Source organism: Bufo bufo, chromosome 2 (genome assembly GCF_905171765.1).
Source record: "Bufo bufo chromosome 2, aBufBuf1.1, whole genome shotgun sequence".
Taxonomy (NCBI): domain Eukaryota; kingdom Metazoa; phylum Chordata; class Amphibia; order Anura; family Bufonidae; genus Bufo; species Bufo bufo.
The window spans coordinates 9,987,676-10,002,523 of NC_053390.1; the positions used below are offsets into that span (position 1 = coordinate 9,987,676).

The 14,848-nt window shown below is 46.7% G+C and overlaps 1 protein-coding gene across 1 annotated transcript in view; it reads left to right on the plus strand.

The window, feature by feature from the left end:
- LOC120991969 overlaps positions 1 to 14,848 on the plus strand; it is a 562,088-nt gene that overhangs the window by 231,488 nt on the left and 315,752 nt on the right. Inside the window, 1 exon segment of the mRNA XM_040420728.1 lies at positions 8,678 to 9,379. Within this exon segment, the coding sequence (XP_040276662.1) occupies positions 8,678 to 9,379 (702 nt within the window).

Here is a 14,848-nt window from a genome sequence, read left to right on the forward strand (position 1 = left end):
ACAGACCCCCATAACAGTGTCAGCCACAGACCCCCATAACAGTGTCAGCCACAGACCCCCATAACAGTGTCAGCCACAGACCCCCATAACAGTGCCATCCACAGACCCCCATAACAGTGTCAGCCACAGACCCCCATAACAGTGCCATCCACAGACCTCCATAACAGTGCCATCCACAGATCCCCCATAACAGTGTCAGCCACAGACCCCCATAACAGTGTCAGCCACAGACCCCCAAAACAGTGCCATCCACAGACCCCCATAACAGTATCAGCCACAGACCCCCATAACAGTGCCATCCACAGATCCCCCATAACAGTGCCATCCACAGACCCCCATAACAGTGCCATCCACAGATCCCCCATAACAGTGTCATCCACAGACCCCCATAACAGTGTCATTCACAGGCTACCATTAGTTCAAAGCCCACCAAAACCACACCTTTTGGTTCAAAATATTTTTTTTCTTATTTTCCTCCTCAAAAACCTAGTTGCGTCTTATAGGGCGAAAAATATGGTACTTTTTCTTCCAACTGTAAATATATACATTAGCAGATTATGCACACAAAACCTGTGCAAGTAGCCCCTATATAAATATCCTGGGCATTTCCCACTACAGGGGACATATTATATACATATATATACAGACGTGTGCAATATAAGGGGCGTACACCCATCTCTATATATATATCCACAAACCTGGGCCCTTACTGCCCATACAGGGCCAATATATATATCCAAAGCTAACCCTTCCCTCTACATCCATATTATTTTAGGATATCGGGTGAGAGAACTACATGTATAGAGAAACAAATCATCAATCCTACAGTTCCTTCTCCATAGAAGGCTCCGCCCCCTCATGTCACATGACTAACATCACCGCTTCTTCCCCACCTCTTCTCCTCTCCACTGCTGAGCCCCGCCCCGCCCCGCCCCGCCCCGCCCCGCCCCCTGCACTGATCACATGACGGTGACATCACACCAGGTCCTTCAGCTCTTGCAGTGCAGCAGATACTGGGCAGGTCCTGGTCGGTAGTTACTGCTGAGTCCCGCCCCTGCACTGATCACATGACAGTGACGTCACCCCAGGTCCTTCCCCACCTCTTCTCCTCTCCTGAGCCCCGCCCCCTTCACTGGTCACATGACGGTGACGTCACCCCAGGTCCTTCAGCTCTAGCAGTGCAGCAGATACTGGGCAGGTCCTGGTCGGTAGTTAGGGCTCTTGTTCTCTCTGGTATCAGCCATTCCTCCAGCCTGCAGGTAAGATGAGCTGTGAGGAGACAGTGTGGTGGAGAGCTCAGACATGTCACCTCTGGAGATTCTCCTCCATTACACACAAGGAATCCTTCTCTTCTCCTGAGCCCCGCCCCCTGCACTGATCACATGACGGTGACATCACACCAGGTCCTTCAGCTCTTGCAGTGCAGCAGATACTGGGCAGGTCCTGGTCGGTAGTCACTGCTGAGTCCCGCCCCTGCACTGATCACATGACAGTGACGTCACCCCAGGTCCTTCACACCTCTTCTCCTCTCCTGAGCCCCGCCCCTTGCACTGATCACATGACAGTGCCGTCACCGCAGGTCCTTCAGCTCTGGTAGCAGATACTGGGCAGGTCCTGGTCGGTAGTCAGGGCTCTTGTTCTCTCTGGTATCAGCCATTCCTCCAGCCTGCAGGTAAGATGAGCTGTGAGGAGACAGTGTGGTGGAGAGCTCAGACATGTCACCTCTGGAGATTCTCCTCCATTACACACAAGGAGTCCTTCTCCGCTCCTCAGCTTAGTATGATGGGGGAGGAGTAGTGGGGATAGTGGGGGTTGTCATCATTCGCTGGCCCCTGACTGTCCTGGTGCGGGGCCCCTGCCTCCAGGAGGAGAATGAATGGAGCGGGGGCCCGGCCTGAGCTCAGCTCTCTCCAGTCTCTTCTCTAGGAGTTGTGGACACAGCTGAGCACAGCCCAGAGGTGGGACCTGCATCTATCAGACATTTATCTCCTGTGGAGCCACCAGAGATCTCCATGTTGGGGCCCCTGGAATCCATGTGGTGGGGGCTCTGAGAAGCGGGGCCCCTCCAGGCTCAGGAAGTGCGGTTCTGGAGGTGACATCTGGTCTTGTCCCCTGGATGATTTCCTCTCCTCTTCTCATAAAGGCACCTGCAGTACTAGAAGCCTCCAGCTCCTCCAGTTCTCTCCTCTTCTCCTGAACGACCACCAAGGATGGACAGGAAGGAGATCAGCAGAAGAATATTAGACCTCACCTTGGAGATCATCTCCCTGCTGAGCGGAGAGGTAAATTTCTCTAGATTTCTCTCCTCTTTATTGTATTCTGTAACAAGTCAGACATCGGGGAGGAGAATCCATCATAGGAAGTGATAGGAAGAGTCCAGGGTCCTGGAGAACGGCCTCCAGACCTTCCAAGTGATGGAGAACCTGAAGATCAGCCCCCAGTATGGTGAGTGATGTATTGTTAGGGCAATCCCTAGCCCTTCCCTATGATTGCCAAAGGCACAAGACGCCTACGTATCTTGTCAGCAGAAACAATTTCATGAAAGGTTATTATACAAGGTCATGAAACTTGAAAGAAAATGTTATTTCCAGGGAACAGGACACAGATAGTGAGGCATGAGAGTGCCATGTCAGCAGTCTGTATTTTTCCACCAAGACCCTTTGTACTCAGAGACTAAATGGATTTCGATCTCTCACAATTCCCCCATTTTGAGATATCTGGGGACCGCAAGCCTCACCTCAGGTTCTTCAGAAGGGCTAATCCCACCCGCCAGTGTAAATCCTGGATTCTGTCGCTAAAATATAACTTTTATTCTGATAGTTAAAAATGGAAAGAAAAAAGTGGGTATTTTCATCTTAACGTATAAGTAAAACCGGCACACACCGTCCACAGGTAAGGTGCTCGCTGAGTACGGGTGTCTTATTAACCCCTCAGGACTGTGTACATACAAAGGGGGCAGACTAGTAGGTGGAACTCAGGGGGATGGGAACCTAGCAATGAGCGCTCTCCCACCTAGTGTTCCCCCAGCGTATTAGTATGGGTCTGCTGCCCTTGGACTGTAATTTACACTGGGCTACCGATATGTGTGTCGCCATTTACATTGAAGCTGTCCCCTATCTCTTCAGGGTGGACAGCCTGGCTCGACGCGTTTCTTAGGCTGTTATTGCCTAGGCTGGTCAGAGGGGTTTATAATGATCTCTGCGTCATTCTGTAGCAGTTCTAAGGCCTCAGATTCACTCGGGGTAAGATTATTGAAACCCTGCCCATCTACATGTATTGTCCTTAATTTCTCTGTCACGGTCATAAGGAAGGCATCGGGGGGGAAGAGTCGCTGATAGGTGGATTTTTTCTAGACGGTGGGTAAAGGGACCAGTACCTAACGCACATCGCCCAATTCTTCCTCATCTATGCCTAATCTCCGGCATTGATCACGATCATGGGTGAGGAAGAGTTTTCTCCATTTCAGTTTTCGGATAAAGAGGTTGATGTCCTTCACCCAATTAAATGGGTTATACTTACACAGTGGGACAAAAGACAGTCCCTTACGTAACAGTTCCATCTCAGTCAATGTAAGAGACCGTTTGGATAGATTAATGACTTGTCCTCCGTGTGCCTCAATAGGGCTATTGGTTTTTCCTGCTTCTCAGCGGATATTCTGTGCCCATTCCTAAAAACCCACCTCTATCCCCCCCATCAGTTCTGCCTCTACCTCGGTTTCTATTTGGTCGCCAACCCCGTCCTCTGATGTTGCTGCTGCTGATACATTTTCAGCGTCGACGTCACCCTCTGATGATGAGATGTCAGTCTCGCTTTCTGTATTTGTTCTGTTTTTGCTACCGGTATAGCTAAGAACGGTGCCCTCCTTAAAATCACGGGCATCACGCACAGACAAGTTGTGTTTCCTTTCCCTGATATACGCAGTGAATTTCTCCACTGATTGCCGCAGTATTGTTTCCTTCCTTTCAAAGTCTGAGGTAATGACATTAGCTTTGACAAATGGCAGGTTAACCTGAAGAGGGGACAGCTTCAATGTAAATAGCGACACATATCGGTAGCCCAGTGTAAATTACAGTCCAAGGGCAGCAGACCCATACTAATACGCTGGGGGAACACTAGGTGGGGGAGCGCTCATTGCTAGGTTCCCACCCCCCTGAGTTCCACCTACTAGTCTGCCCCCTTTGTATGTACACAGTCCTGAGGGGTTAATAAGACACCCGTACTCAGCGAGCACCTTACCTGTGGACGGTGTGTGCGGTTTTACTTATACGTCAAGATGAAAATACCCACTTTTTTCTTTCCATTTTTAACTATCAGAATAACTATATGGATTCCGATCTCTCACATGTATCATGTGACCAGTGACCAATAGTCATGTTGTAGGAGCCATGAGGAGGTAAGTAGGCACGTTGTACCAGGAGGAGAGGGCGGAGGAGAGCACATGGCCCCTGAAGGGTTTATTCCCTAAGTGTCTCTCACCATCCACAGGAGTACACAATAGTGAAGAAGACATCGGGGGACTGTGTGACTCCCATCATCCATCTCCAGGAGTCAGGAGGGCGGAGCAGGACCCCTCACCCCATCACAGAGCCTCCCCCTCACCCCCTGATACATGAGCAGAAGATCCTAGAATTCACCCACAAGATGATGGAGCTGCTGACTGGAGAGGTGACACTGCTGGGAATGCTGGGAAATTCTCCAGTAACGGCACTGGAGGGGTCTGGGTGATGACGGTGTCATTGTGTTGTCAGGTTCCTATAAGGTGTCAGGACATCACTGTCTATTTCTCCATGGAGGAGTGGGAGTATATAGAAGGACACAAGGATCTGTACAAGGAGGCCATGATGGAGGAGCACCAGCCTCTTATATCACAGGGTAAGAGCCGTCATGTGCAGTGTATACACGTGTGTGCAGTGACCTGTAATGGAGGAGCTCCAGCCTCTTATATCACAAGGTAAGAGCCGTCATGTGCAGTGTATACACGTGTGTGCAGTGACATGTAATGGAGGAGCACCAGCCTCTTATATCACAAGGTAACACCCGTCATGTGCAGTGTATACACGTGTGTGCAGTGACATGTAATGGAGGAGCACCAGCCTCTTATATCACAAGGTAAGACCCGTCATGTGCAGTGTATACACGTGTGTGCAGTGACATGTAATGGAGGAGCACCAGCCTCTTATATCACAAGGTAAGAGCCGTCATGTGCAGTGTATACACGTGTGTGCAGTGACATGTAATGGAGGAGCACCAGCCTCTTATATCACAAGGTAAGAGCCGTCATGTGCAGTGTGTACACGTGTGTGCAGTGACATGTAATGGAGGAGCACCAGCCTCTTATATCACAGGGTAAGAGCCGTCATGTGCAGTGTATACACGTGTGTGCAGTGACATGTAATGGAGGAGCACCAGCCTCTTATATCACAGGGTAAGAGCCGTCATGTGCAGTGTATACACGTGTGTGCAGTGATATGTAATGGAGGAGCACCAGCCTCTTATATCACAAGGTAAGAGCCGTCATGTGCAGTGTATACACGTGTGTGCAGTGACATGTAATGGAGGAGCACCAGCCTCTTATATCACAAGGTAAGAGCCGTCATGTGCAGTGTGTACACGTGTGTGCAGTGACATGTAATGGAGGAGCACCAGCCTCTTATATCACAGGGTAAGAGCCGTCATGTGCAGTGTATACACGTGTGTGCAGTGATATGTAATGGAGGAGCACCAGCCTCTTATATCACAAGGTAAGAGCCGTCATGTGCAGTGTATACACGTGTGTGCAGTGACATGTAATGGAGGAGCACCAGCCTCTTATATCACAAGGTAAGAGCCGTCATGTGCAGTGTATACACGTGTGTGCAGTGACATGTAATGGAGGAGCACCAGTCTCTTATATCACAAGGTAAGAGCCGTCATGTGCAGTGTATACACGTGTGTGTAGTGACATGTAATGGAGGAGCACCAGCCTCTTATATCAAAGGGTAAGAGCCGTCATGTGCAGTGTATACACGTGTGTGCAGTGATATGTAATGGAGGAGCTCCAGCCTCTTATATCACAAGGTAAGAGCCGTCATGTGCAGTGTGTACACGTGTGTGCAGTGACATGTAATGGAGGAGCACCAGCCTCTTATATCACAAGGTAAGAGCCGTCATGTGCAGTGTATACACGTGTGTGCAGTGACATGTAATGGAGGAGCACCAGCTTCTTATATCACAGGGTAAGAGCCGTCATGTGCAGTGTATACACGTGTGTGCAGTGACATGTAATGGAGGAGCACCAGCCTCTTATATCACAAGGTAAGAGCCGTCATGTGCAGTGTATACACGTGTGTGCAGTGACATGTAATGGAGGAGCACCAGCTTCTTATATCACAGGGTAAGAGCCGTCATGTGCAGTGTATACACGTGTGTGCAGTGACATGTAATGGAGGAGCACCAGCCTCTTATATCACAAGGTAAGAGCCGTCATGTGCAGTGTATACACGTGTGTGCAGTGACATGTAATGGAGGAGCACCAGCCTCTTATATCACAAGGTAACAGCCGTCATGTGCAGTGTATACACGTGTGTGCAGTGACATGTAATGGAGGAGCACCAGCCTCTTATATCACAAGGTAAGAGCTGTCATGTGCAGTGTATACACGTGTGTGCAGTGACATGTAATGGAGGAGCACCAGCCTCTTATATCACAGGGTAAGAGCCGTCATGTGCAGTGTATACACGTGTGTGCAGTGACATGTAATGGAGGAGCACCAGCCTCTTATATCACAAGGTAAGAGCCGTCATGTGCAGTGTATACACGTGTGTGCAGTGACATGTAATGGAGGAGCACCAGCCTCTTATATCACAAGGTAAGAGCCGTCATGTGCAGTGTATACACGTGTGTGCAGTGACATGTAATGGAGGAGCACCAGCCTCTTATATCACAAGGTAAGAGCTGTCATGTGCAGTGTATAAATGGGTAAAAATCCAGCTCACCAATTCAGTCGTGCAACGGAACAGCCAGGTCAGCTCAACGTTAACTTCATTCAAATAAACAGATTTCCAGCACGAGATAAAATCTTGCATGTTCTTTATTGAATATTCCAAACGTACACGCGGTGTAGTGAAAAAGGTCCCTCCATGTCCCTGGTCAGACCGACATATTTCGAGCCAGCCGGTTCTTAGTCATGATCTCCCTTATATCACAAGGTAAGACCCGTCATGTGTATTAAAATTCTTGTCTGGCATCGGCTTTAAATTGCTAAATGTGATCATGTTGTACATCACTTAAAGGGGTTGTCCGGGTTCAGAGTTGAACCCGGACATACCCTTATTTTCACCCAGGCAGCCCCCCTGAGGCTAGCATCAGAGCATCTCATGCTCCAATACGCTCCCTTGTCCTGCGCTAAATCACGCAGGGCACGGGCTCTTTTGTTTATGATAACACACTGCCGGGCGGAAGCTTCCGCCCGGCAGTGTGTTTGGTGACGTCACTGGCTCTGATGGGCGGGCTTTAGCACTGCCCAAGCTGTTTTCCTGGCTAGGGCAGCGCTAAATCCCGCCCATCAGTGCCGGTGATGTCACCGGGCTTCCTGGCAGCCCCATGGAGAGCCTGGTACGTCATCGGATCTCCAAAAAATGCCTTCATGCAGGGCAAAGGAGTGCATGAACTGCTCCGATGCTCCTGTCAGGGGGGCTGCCTGGGTGAAAATGGAAACCCCTTTAAGCAATTATCTGCTCATCCCTTTCAGACTGAACGTGTGACTTCTAGCAGTAATTGCATGTCCCAGAATGTTCCAGCTGCATTAGAGCGTGTTCACACAGGGCACATTTATTGTAGACATTTCCATGTATTGGGTTGTTTCTGCAGCAGGTGCATGGATTATTACAAGCCACATTCAGGGCAGCGGGACAGTCACAGAAATGTCTGCAGCTGATCTGCTCTGTGTGAACTTGCTGGTAGATAACCAGTGACTGATCTGTGCTGCTCTTATAATCTGTCCAAAAAGGGGGGATTTTAAGGTTCCACATATAGAAACAACAGGCAGGTTCTGCAGGGGCGGGGCTTACAATGTTCCATTGTTTCCATACATGGCCAGGCTTTTCAAATTTTTTAGTTTTGTTAAGTCATTATTTACTGTATGTAATAAGTTATGACCTGGTGTAAACCAGAATCCTGGACTTTGTCAGGAAGTTATAGAAGCTTTGTAAGGCTGGGATCACAAGTGCAGTTTTTTTGGCCAAAGTCAGGAATGGATTCCAAATGAATCAACACTTCTCCTTCCTGTTGGATCAACTTCCAGCCTAATTGGAATGTTATAGGTTTGTCTACTCTGTAGTTTGCAGAAAAACTAACAAAAAAAAAACTTTATAAAACACATTTTCATTTTTCATCTTAACAGAAAATCCCAGTAAGAAATGCGAAAATGTCATGTTACCACTAGATGAAGATATCATGCAGCGCTCTTCAGGAGAAAACCTCATTACCCTTAATGTAGATCCAGGACTTCACAGTACAGATCTGTCATATAATCCTCCTAGTTATGAGGAACCTTCTCCTGACCACTCACAGATTGTTACCGCAAGTACAAGTCAGAAAAGGATTAAAATGTTTCATTGTGGTAAAGAATCCACAAACAGCTCAGGACTTTCTACACACCGAAGACATCACAAAGGAGAGATAATGTATTCATGTTCAGAATGTGGGAAATGTTTTACACAGAAATCAAATCTTGTTAAACATGAGAGAATTCACACTGGGGGACAGCCGTATTCATGTTCAGAATGTGGGAAATGTTTTACAGATAAATCAAATCTTGTTAGACATGAGAGATGTCACACAGGAGAGAAGCCGTATTCGTGTTCAGAATGTGGGAAATGTTTTAGACAAAAATCCAATCTTGATGACCATGAGAGAATTCACACTGGGGAAAAGCCGTATTCATGTTCAGAATGTGGGAAATGTTTTACACAGAAATCAGATCTTGTTATGCATGAAAGACGTCACACAGGAGAGAAGCCATATTCATGTTCAGAATGTGGGAAATGTTTTATACAGAAATCCAATCTTGTTTACCATGAGAGAATTCACACTGGGGAAAAGCCATATTCATGTTCAGAATGTGGGAAATGTTTTACACAGAAATCAGATCTTGTTAAACATGAAAGATGTCACACAGGAGAGAAGCCATATTCATGTTCAGAATGTGGGAAATTTTTTACACGGAAATCATATCTTGTTATACATGAGAGATGTCACACAGGAGAGAAACCATATTCATGTTCAGAATGTGGGAAGTGTTTCAAACAGAAATCAGATCTTGTTAAACATGAAAGACGTCACACAGGAGAGAAACCATATTCGTGTTCAGAATGTGGGAAACGTTTTTCAGAAAAATCAAGTCTTCTAAAACATAAGAGGAATCACACATGAGAGAAGCTGCATTCAGAATGAGAAAAATGTTTTTGCTTCTAAAGCCATAATTAGGGGTTAGTAGTGAAGTCACACAAGAGAGAAGCCATATGGCCACAACATTGTTTTCTTTTCAAATTGTATATTTGGATATAAAAGCTTAATTAATGTCACATAACGGCTCCTATAAAACATCTGATAAATCCTGTTTAGGAAGACATATATTCTGTTCATGACTTATATTTTAAACCTTACAGTTAACCCTTTCAGCCCCTTAGGGTTTTTCGCATTTTTGTTTTTTACTCCCTGCTTTTCCAGGACTTTTGTATTTCTACGTTTACATAGCCGTATGAGCGCTTGTTTTTTGTGTGACAAGTTGCATTTTCTAATTCCACCATTTAATATTGCAAATGATGTAGTGGGGAGATGGAATAAAATTCCATGTGGGGTGCAATGGTAAAAATAACGCAATTGCGCAACAGTTTTATGTTTTGTTTTTATGATGTTTCCTATACGGTAAAACTGACCTGTTACTTTCATTCTCCAGGTCAGTATAATTACGGCGATACCACATATGTATAGTTTTTCTTGCATTTTAATACTGAAAAAAAAAACTTTGAAATCAGTAATTAGTCTTACCGGTAATTGTTTTTCCAGGAGTCCAACATGGCAGCACATGGGAGTATGTCCATCCCCATCTCTGTAGGGACAGGAAGTGAGATAAGTTTAAAAGGTCTCCCCCCACTCCCCGTCTCCAGTGTTTTTCTAAATTACTATACCGGATAGATGCAACTCCATTTTATTCGTTGTCTGTTATATCATATACTTATATATCTTAACTTCACACTGTAATCAACAAAAAGGGAGGGTAATAGGAGTGCTGTCATGTTGGACTCCTGGAAAAACAATTACCGGTAAGACTAATTACTGATTTCCAGGACGTCCCCATGACAGCACATGGGAGAATTACCAAATTAATCTCTCAGGGAGGGACCACCGCTTGAAGGACCCTCCGACCAAAGGTCAGATTATGACTGGTCGGGAGATCCAACCTGTAGTGTTTGCAAAAGGTGCTATAACTAGACCAAGTTGCAGCTTGGCATATCTGGTCTACCGTAGCTCATGCTCTCTCTGCCCAGGAGGTGGCTACCACCCTGGTAGAGTGAGCCCTAACTGAAACTGGACAGGACTTGTTCTGAAGATGATAGGATTCCTGGATCGTCTGTTTAATCCATCTGGATAGAGTCCTTTTAGAGACTTTCTTCCCTTTCCTGTTTTCTCCAATTTGGACTAAAAGGTTAGTCACTTCTTTCTGATTCTGTCTCCTGTAGATATTTTAGGACAGTCCTTTGGACGGCTAGGCAGTGAAACCGCGCCTCTTGTGGATTTCTAGGAGAAGCCTAACAGGGCTCCAGATGGCGACCAAAATGGTCGCCAATGCGACTTAGAATTGCAAAATGGCGACAAGACTTTGTAGTCTTGTCGCCATTTGCGCCTAGACCCTCCGCTGCTCTGCCGCTTTAAGAAGAACGGGATTTCATCCAGCAGACACACAGCAATCCAATAACAGAGCTCCACACAGTACAGAGCTCTGTTATTAGTGAGGAGGCTGCTGATTGGTCATAGTATGCGCGGGCTGCCCTGCCATTGGCTGCTCCTCTCACACCACCCCCATTCTCCTGCGCTGAACACAGCAGCAGCTTGCTCTTCGGTTATGAAAGCGAGGAGCCTGCTCCATGCCGCCTGCTCCATAGAACAGGTTAGCTTGACAAGTTTTTCAGCACACAACATTAGCAAGTGGCGAGATGACTGAAGATCACCTCGCCACTTCACTTGCTAATGGCTGCCGCTGCCCAGTATCCCCCCACCTACCTACCTCTCTCTGTGAGCCTCCAATTTTATGCTAAAGTGTGGGGTGGGGGCTTTTCTGGTGTGAGCCCGATAGAAGTGCAATTGTGACCAGTTCCATTGGTTGACGCACGTGCGGCGGTATGAGGGAGCACTCCGCCATTTGTACAGTCTACGGTGCGGAAATGCCACCATACTGAGGAGGCTCAGGTGTGGCTGGCAGTGAAGGGGTTAAGGCCGCAGGGCTGCTGGTCGTTAAAGTAACGAGCCTGCTATAACAAGCTGATATAAGGGGCAGCCGTGCAGCCCACCTGCTCCTTGCAGGACTCTGATCATGCACTATGGCTGGAGTCATGTACCCTCCCTATCCGCCCTTCCCAAACTATGGGCCCACTTACTTGCAGCAGCCCCCCTACTACAAACCCAAGCGGCCCTACTGGAAGCCTCCCTGCAACGGGGCCCCAGGGCCCATGAAGTCTTCCCTTCCCTTTGACTGCCTGGATAACTACCGGTGGGCTCCGCTGTATGCCTTGCTCAGCCAGCTGGGGCTAAGCCGCTCTTACACCAAAGAAGTAGGGGTTTAGGTGAACCCCAGAGTGGACGCGTCTGTTCAGTGTTCACTGGGGCCCCGTACGCTGACGAGCCGCAAGCGATGGCCCCTACTGTGCCGTGACACACCTGGGCAGCATGCCGGACTGCGTATTGTCACCCCAGTCCGCTTTCCCTGCACCGTAGCCGTGTACTTCAGACTGTCAGACCGTAGACTGTTCACACTGCCCCCTGCCCAGAGGAAAGACTGGGAGACCAATACTGGGACCAAGAGACCCACAATACAGGTGAGACCGCCGGCAGAGGACAGGAATTTCACAACGGGGGTGTATGTAAAGGGTACCCTAAAAAAACTTGTATCTCAGCTTAGTAATTGCTCTGAAGTTACTGGTCATCCCCTGTCCCCAATACAAAGGACGTGAGCCCTCCCTTAAGAACTGGTGTTAGAGTGCCCTATTTTGGCGACTAAAAAATTCATTTGGCTTCTAAATTTTTAAGATTAGGAGCCAATGGCTCCTTGATATTTTTTTTTAGTCTGGAGCACTGCATAAAAAGAGGGCAGGATTATCTCTTGTTCTCTATGAAAAGATGTTGCCACCTTGGGTAGAAAGCCTGGATCTAATTTTAGAATTAGTCTGTCTTCCAGGATTCTTAAATAGGGTTCTTTTATAGATGGGGCCTGAATCTCCCCTATTCTACAGGCAGAAGTGATGGCCACTAAAAAGGCGGTTTTCCATGATAAGTGTTTCAGGGAAATGGATTCTAATGGCTCAAAGGGTGCCTCACATATAGCATTTAGTACCAGAGAAAGATCCCAGGTTGGCACAGTTTGTCTCAAGGTGGGCCTAATCTCTTAACCCACCGGTGATCGGCTAGCGGATAGTCAAAAAAGGTGGATAAAGCAGAGATCTGTACTTTCAATGTACTCTGTCTTAGTCCTAAATCAAACCCCTTCTGTAAAAAATCTAATATTTGTACTACAGTAGGGGATGTACAATCTGGGTGAACCACTGATAGCCAGGAATAAAAAAATAAAATAAAATTTTGTTGTATATTGCCGACGTCACCGTTTTACGGCTTTTCTGTAGGGTCGAAATAACAGAATCTGATAATCCCTGCCTTTTTAGCATCTGCCTCTCAGGATCCAAGCTTTAAAGTTCAACTTCTTCAGATTTGGATGAAGTAACCGTCCCTGGGTCAGAAGGTTCGGCATCAGAGGTAGAGATACTGGCAGTTCTAATGCCATCTTTTTTAGAAGTGGATATCAACTTCTTTTTGGCCAAGCAGGACCTATCAATATGAACTTTCCTGGGCTCTGGCTGATCTTCTTAGGAACTGCCGGGATGAGTGGAATCGGTGGAAAGGCGTATGCCAGATTCATATTCCATATTTGCGTTATAGCATCTACAGTCGTGGCCAAAAGTTTTGAGAATTACATAAATATTGGAAATTGGAAAAGTTGCTGCTTAAGTTTTTATAATAGCAATTTACATATACTCCAGAATGTTATGAAGAGTGATCAGATGAATTGCATAGTCCTTCTTTGCCATGAAAATTAACTTAATCCCAAAATAAACTTTCCACTGCATTTCATTGCTGTCATTAAAGGACCTGCTGAGATCATTTCAGTAATCGTCTTGTTAACTCAGGTGAGAATGTTGACGAGCACAAGGCTGGAGATCATTATGTCAGGCTGATTGGGTTAAAATGGCAGACTTGACATGTTAAAAGGAGGGTGATGCTTGAAATCATTGTTCTTCCATTGTTAACCATGGTGACCTGCAAAGAAACGCCTGCAGCCATCATTGCGTTGCATAAAAATGGCTTCACATGCAAGGATATTGTGGCTACTAAGATTGCACCTCAATCAACAATTTATTGGATCATCAAGAACTTCAAGGAAAGAGGTTCAATTCTTGTTAAGAAGGCTTCAGGGCGTCCAAGAAAGTCCAGCAAGCGCCAGGATCGTCTCCTAAGGAGGATTCAGCTGCGGGATCGGAGTGCCACCAGTGCAGAGCTTGCTCAGGAATGGCAGCAGGCAGGTGTGAGCGCATCTGCACGCACAGTAAGGCGAAGACTTTTGGAAGATGGCCTGGTGTCAAGAAGGCCAGCAAAGATGCCACTTCTCTCCAAAAAAAACATCAGGGACAGATTGATCTTCTGCAGAAAGTATGGTGAATGGACTGCTGAGGACTGGGGCAAAGTCATATTCTCCGATGAAGCCTCTTTCCGATTGTTTGGGGCATCTGGAAAAAGGCTTGTCTGGAGAAGAAAAGGTGAGCGCTACCATCAGTCCTGTGTCATGCCAACAGTAAAGCATCCTGAGACCATTCATGTGTGGGGTTGCTTCTCATCCAAGGGAGTGGGCTCACTCACAATTTTGCCCAAAAACACAGCCATAAATAAAGAATGGAACCAAAACACCCTCCAACAGCAACTTCTTCCAACAATCCAACAACAGTTTGGTGAAGAACAATGCATTTTCCAGCACGATGGAGCACTGTGCCATAAAGCAAAAGTAATAACGAAGTGGCTCGGAGACCAAAACTTTGACATTTTGGGTCCATGGCCTGGAAACTCCCCAGATTTTAATCCCATTGAGAACTTGTGGTCAATCCTCAAGAGGCGGGTGGACAAACAAAAACCCACTAATTCTGACAAACTCCAAGAAGTGATTATGAAAGAATGGGTTGCTTTCAGTCAGGAATTGGCCCAGAAGTTGATTGAGAGCATGCCCAGTCGGATTGCAGAGGTCCTGAAAAAGAAGGGCCAACACTGCAAATACTGACTCTTTGCATAAATGTCATGTAATTGTCGATAAAAGCCTTTGAAACGTATGAAGTGCGTGTAAACTACATCACAGAAACAACTGAAACAAAGATCTAAAAGCAGTTTAAAAGTAAAGTATAATTATATCGTGGCTCACCCTTATCTGTTAGCGTGGTTAAGGTGCTCTGTTTTTTGGATGTCTCACCCGTTCATCCAATGTAACAAATGTACTTCAAATGCAAAAATAAAAATAAAAACAGGCACTCACCAGCTGGTATGTCTATAGTAGAAT